We start from the raw sequence: 13,378 nt of genomic DNA on the forward strand, positions 1-13,378 counted from the left end.
TTCTTTAGGCAGTAGAGTTCAGTTTATTTCTTTGGCTATTGTTGATAATAATGTATTTGATATGCATTGCTTTATGACAACTGTTTGGGTTCAGTCAGGGTTAGACCATGTATATATTGGCCTTGTGTATTCTGATCCCGCTTATAGTGGTTGTATAGCGCTGCACTCACCTTACTGTCCTTAAAAGCCTGCTCTTCTGTCTTTCTGTGGCTGCTGACCTCCTTTTTCTTGTGTCTGAGCCTAGCGCACACAGGCATTCCAGGAGGCCTCAGCTGAGCAGGCTAATCTCGTGAAGCATTACAGAGCTGCCGGGAATTTGCCCCCGACCACCAAAACCCAGTGCAACAGGGTCAAAAGGGGCTACAGTCGGTCACCCAAGCATATAGACTAGCAGGTCACAGGCAAGGCATGAATTAGACATGGCACTGTCAGCTGGGGACAATGAATTAGGTTAGCACGGGGCAGAAACTGACCTGATTATAGGCCCACAATGTAAATGTATGAATAGAGTAATTGAGACAGTTAGAGGACAACTTTTCAAAGAGCACAAAAGGAACAAAATGTCCATCAGCTAAAAAACATGTTCAAACATTTCCTTAAAGAAAATCACATTTATCACAGATATGATCCACACATTTGAGACAAAAATGAATTACAGTAACTTAGATTACATAAATGTATACAAATGTTCAAATTCAGTTATGCTAATATAATACTATGCTAATTTCATGGAAAAAAATTTAACCCTAAACGAATTACAAAAAAGATGGCACATTTAGTCTTAAATAATTCTGCCCTTAAAAATATAATTAACAATAATGGTGTTTTAACTGAGCAACTAGCATCAGCATTATTATTATTATCTCATTATGTTCTCTACTGTTTTGCAAATTATTTGGGAATTTGTGTGACCAGAATATGCACTGTTTTACACTCTACTGGAGTGGTTACTGAAAGGATTTGGAGGTCATGGGTCAGATAGCTCAAATTAAATCAAGCAATTTGTCTTTCCTTTTATGTCTGCCTCAGTGTGTCTGGTGTCTGTGGATTTTCAATAGATTTAATTGACCATGAAGACAAAACATTGTGCTTTATACAGGTGTCCACACTGGTGTATATATAAAGCTATAAAGGGATAATTTAGGAAAACAACGTGATATGTAGCAGCTGAGTTTATTTATGCTTACACAGAAAGTTTGTTGTTTTGTGTTTGGATGCATAGCCCTGTTAATTAGAGATATTAACAGAGGTGGGTAGAGTAGCCAAAAGGTACTCTCACTTGAGAACAAGTAAGAGTAATGTTATTTCAAAAATAATTTTACTCAAGTAGAAGTACTAAGTGATGGTGCGAAAGAGTAACTCTAAGTGTCTAAATAATTAGAATGGTAAAATAAAAAAATATGAATGTTCATTAATTCCATAGAATACTGTTTATTTAGGGAAAAGTGCAATTTTTTTCATTCATTAATATGCAGTGAGTGACTCTGCCTATGCTGCCTAATGACTTCCAATAGTGCTCTCTCTCAGCACCCTCCAGGCATTGGAGCTTGTTAGCAAAAGATGCATTCTGTAGTATATTATCGGTAGTACCTTAACTTTTCTCGGATACATTCATTCATTCATTCATTCATTCATTCATTCATTCATGTTCTTCCGCTTATCTGGGATCAGGTCATGGGGGCAGCACTCTAACCAGGGATCCCCAGACTTCCTTCACCCTGATCACTTCCTCCAACTCGTCTGTCAGGACCCCGAGGTGTTCTCAGGCAATCCGAGAGACATGGCCCCTCCAGCGTGTCCTGGAGGAGGTGCCCAAGAGCCATCTGGAACAGATGCCCGAGCCACCTCAACTGGCTCTTCGACGTGGAGGAGCAGTGGCTCTACAATGAGCTCCTTCCATGTGGCTGAGCTCCTTACCCTATCTCTAAGGGAGTGCCCAGTTTCAATGTCCGGAGATCCGGTCATTGAGGCCCCTGCTTTCGATTGCTGCCCAGATCTCTTTACACCGACTGGTGTAGTCCTCGCGATCGGGTGTGTGATTGTGTTGTATATATTTATACTGTGCTAATGTTTGTGGCTTCCGCTCAGGTTCTCGGGTCTTTCTCTTTCTTCTGGATAATAACGTTGCTACATCCCTGGATACTTGTCCCTGATTGGTTGACGCGGCACATCTGATGCGAAAAGTTCAACACCAGATTTGTGCTGTGCTGACGCACGAAGATGCGCAGCAAAAACGCAGGACACCCTAGACGCACATCCACATTGACTTTGCATAATAACTGGACGCCTTGATGCTCTGGTCTGAACGGGCCCTGAAACTAACATACATTCATGCATACATTTAAATTTTACCCATTCTTATAAATTGATGACAGTTTATTACATTTATTTGATTGATTTGGCATAGCTTTAATGCCAGATGGCCTTCCTGACATGGCCTATATTTGTTTTTTGTTTTTGTTTTTTTTGGCTCCTGTAAATAGATTTGAGACTCCCTAAATATACAGCCCTAATTCTATCTTCTTCTTTAAAGGATTGCCAGCACTCTCTCCTCTTGTAACCAGGATACGCAGGTGTAGTTTGACCGGGCCTTGTGAGTGTTAAGTAATGAGACGTGGCTATTGTTTAGGCAGAAGTGACCATAGACAGCAGCTCATGGGCGGCAGGCCGGATGGAGAGTGAGGAAACCCAATCCAGCAGAGTCGACAGGTGCGAGACAAGCGTAAACCCTTGACCCTTGTGTAAGAGCTTTCAAACCGATGCAAAAAAATAACAAAAAAAAAAGTTTAACTCAACTCCTCCTGCTGAGTGTGCCAAAACATAGTGTCTACTGCCGGCATGGAGGCGGTCTGTCACCTTTCCCACACAACTGGTGATGGCTTTGTTATCGTTTTAAATTTCATCAGTACAATGAGTAGTCTATTTTTAGTGATCGATATGGTGACAGGTATGTGTTGTATTGTACTAGATTCGGGAAGTTTGAATCTTGTACTGTTTATTTTAAGCCATAGACATGACCAAGTGCTTCAAATATTTATGTCTATAGATTATAATCACTACAATCAATCATATAGATCATATCAAATAAGCTTAAGTGCAGTTTGGAAAAACACAAAATTGTATGCATTGTATACTTTTACTCAGGCACATATTTTAATGTTGTAGCGTTAGTTCATAAGCCATTTGTGACAATCCTTAGCATTTTTTATTTATTTTTTAACCATTTTAGAACCAGCTCATAGAGTGCGCTCATCTATGCCGCTTTTGACTGGATTGATTTCAGTTAATTTCATTAGTTTACTCAGAGGCTCTATAAATAACCTAGTGTATTACATCCAAAACATTTATCATTAAACCGTTTAAGCAATCAAACAATTACAAGCACACAATAAGTGACCGAGTGCCCATAGATTTAAAAGGGGCAGCTTTCAATGGAGGCAGCTGTTGAGGCCAACCGGTGTGGATGACAGCCAAAGCCGCACAGCTGGGGCGGGGCACGACACATGGGGGGGCTTTTTAGTGCCGTTTTTATAGGAAAAGCACACACACACATCCACACGCTAACTCTCTCACTCAGCAAACACAAGAAGCGCGCAAAAGAAGACAACAGGTGGACTACAGTTTCACCACATACACTTTTGACTGGGGCTAGGCAGCTGTTGGGCGATATGGGGGCTTTTCTTCTTGGCAAAACGATCTTCCCTGCGCGCCTGAAATGTATACGCTTCTACTATGGGCGCGTGTTTGAGCCGACCACCCAGCGCATTGTACCCGTAGCATCTCTTTTCTTATTAGCTTGCATTCATTCGAGTGGATTAAGAGAGTTGGATTTCACTTCAGGAAAACTTCTTCATTCAACATCTGGTAGTCTACTGTCACACTCCCTACTTTGCCTTTGGGAGTAGCTGGTGGCAAAAACAGAAAGATAAGCACACAAAGGGATAGCTCTCAAAGTGAATTAGAACACTTTATAAAGATTAACTGTTTGTCCGCTAGGGGTATGCCAGCCACCTGCCCGTTATTGTCCAACACGCATAATAGGTTTTCCCCTGTGGAGTGTTAAATAGAATCAGTAACCCCACCAATGTAACCTGAGGCTTTGATTAACACTGACAATCAAAGGCCTTTATGATCATACAACCAATGTGATAGAATGGGAGTCATATGCAGGTCAGCACTAGAAGACTGATTTTGAAGTTGGCCTATGTGGTGTCCAAAGATGATGGCCGCCTAGAAATTAAATTTGAATGCAATGTCATGGGTTAGTACATTATCATTGTGTTAATGTGCATTTAAGAGTGCACTCAATGGACATCTTCATAGCCACCCAATAATTGTTTTGGCCACTAGTCTACTCACTGTTCTTGGACTCTATAGAATAATGAATATCAAATTATATGGTACCGCTAAATGACTGGGTAAAAGAACTGTCTTCCTTTTCTGTTCTCACCCAAGCTTTGTGTAATGTATAACCCTAAAGTCCTTAACTGCCCCTTGTTTGCAGGCCCTACATCACTTTTTCAGTAAGCAGGAAGATTAAGCCTTAATTGAGTTGGCAAAGCATGCTATAAAGGTTAATAGCTTGTGTTTTGATGACAGGATCCTGATTTCCCCTCTGCTATTGCTTATTTGTTTTCTATAGGTGTGCCATTCTCACTGGTCAATGCATGACACTGGTTTGCGTGTACAGACAGGGAGGGCAGAGCTGAGGCCTGGCTGGCAGACTGCTGACCAGGGCAAAATACAAACCCAACCGAGGAGAGGTGGGAGAGAAAGGGAGGGAGGGTGAACGACAGAGCAAGAATGATGTCCAGAGAGAGAGAGAGAGAGAGAGAGAGAGAGAGAGAGAGAGGCGAGAAGAGAAGGGGAGAGTAGAGAGAGAGACATTATCGAGCCAGTGTGAGTCAGCAGGTTGACAGGGCTGTGGGGCGCGGCTCCAGCACATCACTGTTCTGTTATATTTTCCACTTTGTGCTCTATGGATCCACCACTGCTCCAATCACTGTTACAGCATGACTTCAGCAAATGGGTCCTTTACTAACATTACATTCAACATCCATTATTGGATGTCAGTATTGGCTGGCAAGTTTGTTGTTTTTTCATTTGTTTTATTTTGGTCTAAAATCTAGGCTGTACCAGAAAAAACATTAATATGGAAGAGTAAAACTGGCTTCTTGACTTTCTAACTGAATAAGCTGTTCCGTTTGCAAAAGAAATCAATAAATATTGCAACATGTAAAATAGAGAATTACAACAATTTTGAATTGAATACTAAAATGATAGATTAGTAAGTTTTATGTTTCCACTTCATGCATAGTACTGCCATAATATTTGTTCCCTATTCTTTTTGTGAGCACATAAACACTTCTATTTGTGAGGTATAAAGTGAAATTTACTGAAACAACAGCCTCTTGAGACACAGTGTCTCATTTTCAAGAGGAAATGTGGCTTAGCTCTCCAGATCAATGAAAAGAGCTTTGCTTCTAAGAAGTTGTTCGATTGGCAAAATGTAAGGCTGATATTCTTCCCCAGTTGTTTATAGTACTATATTTACTGTTCAGTTACATTTGTAAATACACTATATTATAATGTATATGAATGTCTGGTTTAAGTTTTTATCTGTGTATTCCGCTTGTGTACAGGGCCAGGTGACGGAGTGCCACCAGTGTACAGTCTGGATGTGAGTGATGTGTCGCGGTGGGAGGAGACCGTGCTGACCCCTGCACTGCAGATACTGGCCTCGCTCTGTAAGGTGGGGGCCCTCTGCCACTCCTGTCTCCTTTTTCCTGTTCACAATCTTTCCAGCTTGGATTGAGTTTCTATTTAGGTTATCCAGCTACTTTAATATTCATTTCAAATCATAACTTCTAATGTACTATTTTATTATACAGGGTGAAGAGCCTGCTGTTTCACCTTTGAGAGTGGAGGGGGCAGAGTCAAGAAACAAGCGTAGCCGGCACACCTGTGATCTCTGCGACAAAGTCATTATTGGAGATTTGGAGTGGACAGGTGAGACTTCACACTGGGACGTGAGCAGCTGATAGGTCAAAATGTCACCACTGCGTACCATAGTTTGATTTTTCATTTATCTGTGGATTAGAAGCTGCAGTAGGTCTGGGGCCTCATTTATAAAGGCTACTTACGCACAAAACGAGGCCAGAAATGTGTGTAAGCAGCTCATCACATCAAAGTTGGTATTTATAAAAAAAAATTAACATGAAACATTGCAGACCTCCATGTAAAGTCTGGGGCTTGCGTACGCTGTATGCACTTTTCAGAAACATGGCTCAGAGGCACGGGGAGCAGAGAGGAGCTGTGAGGAAAGAGATTTTGAGGAAGTCATGTCTAGTGGAAGATTAAAAAGGTTAATTTTGACAAAAATTTTTTGTAAATTATGCTCTTTTATATGCGCTCCAAAACATCAGTGGTTTCAATAGAACACTTATTTCCAAATGATTAGATGAGTGTTAAGTCTGTGTGTTAAAATGTTCTTTCAGAGAAGCAGAGTTCACTTTTTCTCTAAAGTTCCACAAGCCTGTGTCCTCTGCTACTGCGTCTCCCCCTGAGCCCCTCCCTCCTTACCTTACCTCCTTTATAAATGAGGCCCCTCATCACTAGCCTCATAAACTTGTCTGTATTCTCTTGTACTGCAACCTGGCTTAGCAATTAATTCAAATATGCTGCGTGCATGACAACATTCTTCAATCAAGTTCTGAATGCATTCATGAACAGATTATATGTATTACTGTTATTATTACTATTAGTTATTAATTATGTTTTTCTTCTCTTTTGCAGCACATCTGAAGTCCAAAAAACACTACTACCATGTGAAGAAGAAGAAGAGGAAGTCTGATGAGAGTGGGAACCAATCACAGAGCCTAGATGTCTCTCAGGACTCGCTTCTCGCTCCAGGCTGCAGTGAATGTCCCCAGGAGTCCTCCCCAGATGCCAGGGCAGCCCACACACAAGTACCAGTCACATCCTAAAACACATTACCAACTGTGTTAGCGACATTTGAACCAATTAGTATTGCATGTGTCCACTGGGGGTTGTTCTCCAGGCCCAAGGAACATTTCATTTGGAAGGCCTGCTTTTATAATCTAATCTTACCTTTTTTTATTTATTTTATTTTATTTTTTTCATTTTTGGCTCTTTATCTTTTTATTGTTTGGACTGGTTTGGAATTTTTTATATGGAATTGCTACGCACAGCAGGGAGATAGTTATTTTTTTACAAGTTCTCAGTTTGCCTTAGAAAATGCTGTCTTCCAGTGTCAGTAATCCCTATTCAAAAAGATTACAAATCATTGGACTGCTCTACTTAAAAGAAAGACTATTTTATGTTGATCGTGATAAGTTTGGATCAACCATCATATTCTAGACACACCTCAGAAAATCAGAAAATTTGGAAAAAAATTTGATTATCTTGCTCACATGCAAACTACTGAAATTTTCCCTTTTTAAAACAACAACTGGACAAAATATAAATTAGATTACTCCACCCACTTACTTCCTGTAACAGTGAGGATAGAATAGTAAGCTTTTGAAGAATGTTTATTTTATTGCCTTCACGTGTTAATCGGGACAAATGAGGATTTTAATAAACAAAACAAAACCTGTCACAGTGTTATGCCTGACTGTTGAATATTTGATAGTGAGTCACGTCTCTGGTGTGGATGTTGTGAAGCGACAGGTCAGGCCCTGAGGTGAGACATATTTTGCACAACACTGATTGCATTGCTGTTAGTCACTTGAACACCTTTCCCGCCAAGGTGCGCTGCCTGCTGCTGTAAAAGCACTTACACAATGCCTGGCGTTCCTCCAGAGGTCTGTTGGCGCTACCTTTGATACACTGCACTAGCCGCTTTTCCCTTATGCCTTGGCGCCTCTAAATAACTGACCCATTGTTACACATTGATCCGTGGTATAAGTTTTACCTTGCTGTGTCAGAAGGTTATCATCACAGGTTGTGTTCACATGTTCCTGCTGCTTGACCTCTTCCACATTATTAAAACACTTTTGCAGCAGTATAATGAGTGGAAATGTGCTTGTATGTGTCCCATATTCTGTTATTCTAAGTGGGTCAGGCCTGGTGCTTACAGGGGGCTTACATGCACTATGGGAGTCATGCTGATAGCAAAGGTCACTGTGCAACTGGTGTCTGCCTTTTTGTTTTTCTTTCCTACTGTTGTCCTTTTTGTCATGGCTTTGTATCATCAGACAGTTTTTAAATACCTCTTGGTGTACACAACCCATGGGTTATGTGCTTTTTTTGAGTGCTACAAGTCTCAGCTGGCACCTCCAGGCTCTGCTGAATCATTTCACTTTAAAAGAAAAAAGCTTGCGCAAATGTATGACATAAGGTTTGAGCTGCTGAACTGAGCGTCCCCTTGCTCACAGAAGTAGAGAACTAGGGCAGAGTCGGCGGTCACAAGGCTAATTAGTGATTTACGCACTGCCAGTAGAGGGATCGTCTTTGTACACCCACACACAGAGCCTCAGTGCTGACTATACAGACACACTGTAAAACTCTGTCTCAAATAAGTCTCTCAAATATCACTTTCATGCAGAAGATGAGATACTTATTTCCACACATTGTTGAATCAGAGTCATGCAGTTGTATAGCAGCTCTGCAGTCTGTGCAGTGCAGCTCTGGTCTGTCTGCACAGAGCACACATTGTCCTATAGATGGGGCCCTCTATGGGGACGCTGCAGGCTCACTTATGTAATACATGCTGCAGCCTATACATGAATGACCACTTTGCTTCTGCACTGCCCTCTGCCACTGATTCTATTGCCTCTATTATCTAACAATATACAGACAATGTAGCTGACCAGACTAGTTTTAATTCACTTCTTAAAATATATTTTTTGTTTTTGCGTTGATATGTAGTAATAAGTATTCAAATATTATAGTAAAAAAAAAACTGTATTTCCATTCTGCCTCACTGTGGGTTGCTTAACCCACATGTATTATTGTTATTCTTGAGGTGGTTAACTGCACTGAATGTTGTTCAGGTTAAATAACAATGACCTTGTTTCTTGCTTGAAAACATGTTTTTTTGTTTATATGCTTTTGAACTTGTTTGAGCCTCGCCCCCTTTAGTTGTTTCTGTTGTAGTAGTGTGTCATCCAGTGACTGTGCGTCTGGCTAATTTGAAGTCCACTTAATCCTAATCTGTAATCCCATTTGACTAAACATTCTCTGCCATCTGGACCTGGCGAGACTAAAAAACTGGCTGGCATGCACCTACGTACAGAGGCAAAGCAAACAGGGTCAGTTGTAGTCAAAGATGGTGCCACAAATGCTTTGTTAACAACACAACTGTCTCTGCTGATAGGAAGAAGGTCAGGAATCACAGTGTAGACATCACAGGGACTCTTAATCTCAAATATGCAGAATGTGAAGGTCTCTCCATTTTGTTTGTGGTGGAAACCCAAACCCTCAGACATTGATGCTTTTACAGAGTCATTCTTTCTTGTAAAAGGGGTTTTTGTAAAAAATAAATAAATAAATAAAAACTGTGGACATTATTTACCCAAGCTTGTTTTTATTGTTTTTATTTTATTTTATTTTAGATGGTATTGTTTTGCCATCATATTCCATTACTAGTTGCTGATCCGTACTTTCACCAAAAAGCTTGCTTCAGTTTCATCCCTTTGTGCATGTTGCTCTTAAGGTAACCTGGGTTTACTACTAAGCCAGTCCATATAACCTTCTCTTTCTTCTCTTCTAGAGTTACTTGGAAGCTCATAAAGGCAGTTGCCTTGCTGTTACGTAACCATATGGGAACCATAACACTCAGGTCAGGTGTGACACTTCAGGTCAACACTCTATTGTTTTGTTATGTGTTGCTGGTGTCCTCTTATTGTCCTTAAAAACACTACCAGCTTTGCTCTCCCCCTATACATACCTCTGCTTATATTTCACAGTCATTTCGGGATAAGCTTCTCAGATCTCTCCTCCCCTTCAGCAAGATGTTTATAATGTAATCTTTGCATCCTGGCACACTCCCCTATCTTTTATTTATTAATGGCCGTCTATATGAAGAGGGTTCATCCAGTTCACAAAGAAGCTGCGGTATTTCCCTCACACACTTTGAACAACTGTCTGGCTCCCCAAGTTGCAAAACAGCTATTCAGGGATGATGAGAGACTGTGAGATGTGATTCGATGTGATAGGCCTGTAAGGAAAGTCTGCCTTTGTATTTGTCCCATTCCTATCCAACTCACTGTGCCTCACTGTATATATATTTCCTGAGTTATGTAATATGGGGCTGCTAACTTGCTTTTTTCTTTTTTCTTTTTCTTTTTTTTAAGACCCTCCCCAATCCAGAGCATGACATTCCTTCCTGTTTTTTCCAGCAACCCAGTGAACTCTTTCCCAGGGCAACACTTCACTATGTATACACAACACAGTCCATTGTATTGCTCCTTTTCGTTCTTGCCCTTGAAGTTATTTGTTTAAAAGGATAAATAAATGCCATTGTATGTAGACATATCCTATAATTTCAGTATTCCTCTTAACCTAATAATTCATGCTCATGGCCTCCACTAAGAAGTTCATCTTTAGACAGGAAAAAGGTAACTACCACCCCATATAAAGCAATGCTCAGTTTTGTTCTTGCAATTCTCTAGCGTCTACTAAATTCAAGACAAAGACAATGTGTGTGTGTCACTGTAAGTCTGTTCTATTCTCAGCACCTTTTCCCGCCAGTGCAGTGCTTGGTGGGAGTGGCCATGGCCTTGCTCTATGGCAGCAATAAAGGGATACAGCCTTCCCGCCTGATATACAAATGAGCAGACAAGGGGGCGGGACTGGGCACCTCCCCCTTAACGCTTTCAATGCTGCAGTGTAGAGCCGACGCTGAAAATCTGACTAGGTTCTTTGCTGTGTATGTTGTGATTTTCTGACCGGAAACTTTTCGGGAGAAAATTTTGTTGAATAATTCTGTAAGTAAATATTTTTTTGTTTAGTTTAGTGATCAAGGCTAGAACTATAATATTATGTTTTATGTTGTCTAAAGCCAAAGTTCCACGACAGTCTTTCGAAGCTGCTGTTACATTTCTATTTTCTTCTCCATTCATTTTGCTGTAATAAGTATGTGGCAGAGTGGTTAATCTTCACCAAGGATGTTGTGGCTTAAATTCTTAGGTCAGTAGCCTTTTAATGTTCTTTTCTTTAGCCATCCTCCCTCCTCCCACACTTCAGAGACATTCATGAATATACACAAATCTAAATTGTACCCTTTGCATAAACCACTAACCAGACATGCCCGTGGTAGCTTGGGTAAAATAGCTTTAATTTTGTACTTAAAAGTCTGCAAAAAGCAGTGTGGGGAGCACTGACTCCAGTTAGTTATGCAATCTTGTGTAACATTATGCCCAATCAGCCCAAAGCAGCTGTTGTACACATAATACACACCCTCCTGAACCAGTTGCAAACAAAGAACTCTTGTACACTGAATGGAGTCTTTCAATGTGCACACTTTTTAGAAACAGAGGGTCAAATCATTCACCATATAATTTACATGTTGTCATAGTGTTCCCTCCGCTTATTGCACTGATTCTCACTTTGATGCATTCGGTTGCAATTTGTACCCAAGTCTCAATGTATTACAAAGATGATTTGAATAGTTAATTAAAAAGTAAAATGCATATACTTTGTTAACTTACAAAATACGTTGAGTTCCAGGGCTTGCAAGGACTTGCATATCACCTTTTATAACTGGACTAAATTGTTCTTTTTCATTAATGTAAACATTTAATGAATGGAAGGAATAGACATATCCTCCATGATACAAATTGCCTATTGCTGTTGAAATAAATTGTACATGGACCCTACAGGACACAAATCCTCAATGAGAAATCTTCTAAAACAACATCCAAAATTAACCTGTATTTTTTTCACACTTCATCATAGATAAAACCTTTTGTACAACTAAAAACTAAATTTTTAGACAGCATTGCAAATTAGTCTTTGCAATTAGTACTTTTTAAAACTTTTTTCCCATTTAACAGAATTTATTTATTTTATTTTATTTATTTTGTTTTATTTTATTTATTATGATGGCAACAGTCCTAACTTTCCATTCTGAAACCGATGGATAGCTTACTACACTGCACTGATAACAATAGTGACTCATTTACATTATGTGACATGCAGACAACAGTCTATTGTATTTCTTAACTCTGTTTAAGTGGTGAGCGTATGACAACGGTTATAGAGAATAGAGAGAGATTATTATGCGAAGCGGGAAGGGAAGAGAATGGAGGGAAACCACTGGTCCATATCACACAGTTAGGGTGATAAGGTGTACTCTGTGTTGGGGCAGTTAACGGCTCATAGTTGATCTGTATGTCCAAGCCATGAGTTAATGGAGAATTTGTGTCTGAAAATCCCAAGTATTCTTTTTGGATCTTTAAATTGATTACTGTCTATGTGTGTCCATTTGTGTACTGTTTTGAATTATAATCTGTTTTTACTTTCCCATTAGGAGGTTTAAATTGTAACTAGTAATTTATCTCTGATTCCATTCATTCTTTTGGGGAAGCAGTTGGTTCCTTATTTGATGACTGTTAATGTCCCAAAGGCAAACAAAATACAGTGATGCAAGTGTCTAATTTTGTATAAACACTAACCAGACATGCCCGTGATAGACTGGGTAAAGTTGCGTTTATTTTGTACTGAAAAGTCTGTGAAAAGCAGTGTGAGGAGCACTGACTCCAGTTATGCAATCTTGTGTAACATTATGCCCAATCAGCCAAAAGCAGCTGTTGTGCACATAATACACACCCTCCTGAATCATTGCACATCTTAGGTTGTACAATATGGAGATAGACTATTGGAAAGAATAGACATTTCTCCCTATGCTACAAACTGACTATTGCTGATGAATGAAATTGTACATGGAAAGTTCTAAATAGCACCCAAAATTAATATGTAAGCGAACAATATATAGTGATGATTTGTAAAGAAAATGGCATATACCCTAGTTATTTCCAATTATCCACACAACCTTGTATAGCATTATTAAAACACTCTTATTTTTTCTGTTTCTCAAAATAATAATGCCCTGATAAGAAATTTTAAAATATTCCCAGGCCATCAGACTGAAATAGACATAACAGGTGTACTTACATTTGTCACATCATATTTTATTTGTGTGTGGGTCTGTGTGTGTGTGAGAAAGATCATGTAAGATCTCTGGCCTAAAACAGTCCAGAATCTGCTCAGGATTCCATATTTATACCTCAAGTGTCTCCTGTGTCCCCCTGCCCTACTTTACTCCTTTCACACATTATGACTGTTGGTACCTACAGCCATGTGGACTTGGACTTGCATCAGACTTTAATTAAAAAATAGACACTATGAACAG

The 13,378-nt window shown here is 39.8% G+C and overlaps 1 protein-coding gene across 3 annotated transcripts in view; it reads left to right on the top strand.

The window, feature by feature from the left end:
- The window catches only part of trit1 (tRNA isopentenyltransferase 1), a 31,352-nt gene that overhangs the window by 17,248 nt on the left and 726 nt on the right, over positions 1-13,378 (top strand). For 2 of the 3 annotated variants that reach the window (XM_055156942.1, XM_055156944.1), the window contains 3 exons: positions 5,643-5,752; positions 5,892-6,009; positions 6,796-6,968. In XM_055156942.1, coding sequence (XP_055012917.1) covers positions 5,643-5,752; positions 5,892-6,009; positions 6,796-6,968 — 401 coding nt within the window. Of the gene's footprint in view, positions 1-5,642; positions 5,753-5,891; positions 6,010-6,795; positions 6,969-9,736; positions 9,806-13,378 lie in introns of those variants that run through there. The other variant, XM_055156943.1, reaches the window with a different exon arrangement.

Source organism: Boleophthalmus pectinirostris, unplaced genomic scaffold (assembly GCF_026225935.1).
Source record: "Boleophthalmus pectinirostris isolate CB_2022bp ecotype Guang Dong unplaced genomic scaffold, ASM2622593v1 HiC_scaffold_21, whole genome shotgun sequence".
Lineage (NCBI taxonomy): Eukaryota > Metazoa > Chordata > Actinopteri > Gobiiformes > Gobiidae > Boleophthalmus > Boleophthalmus pectinirostris.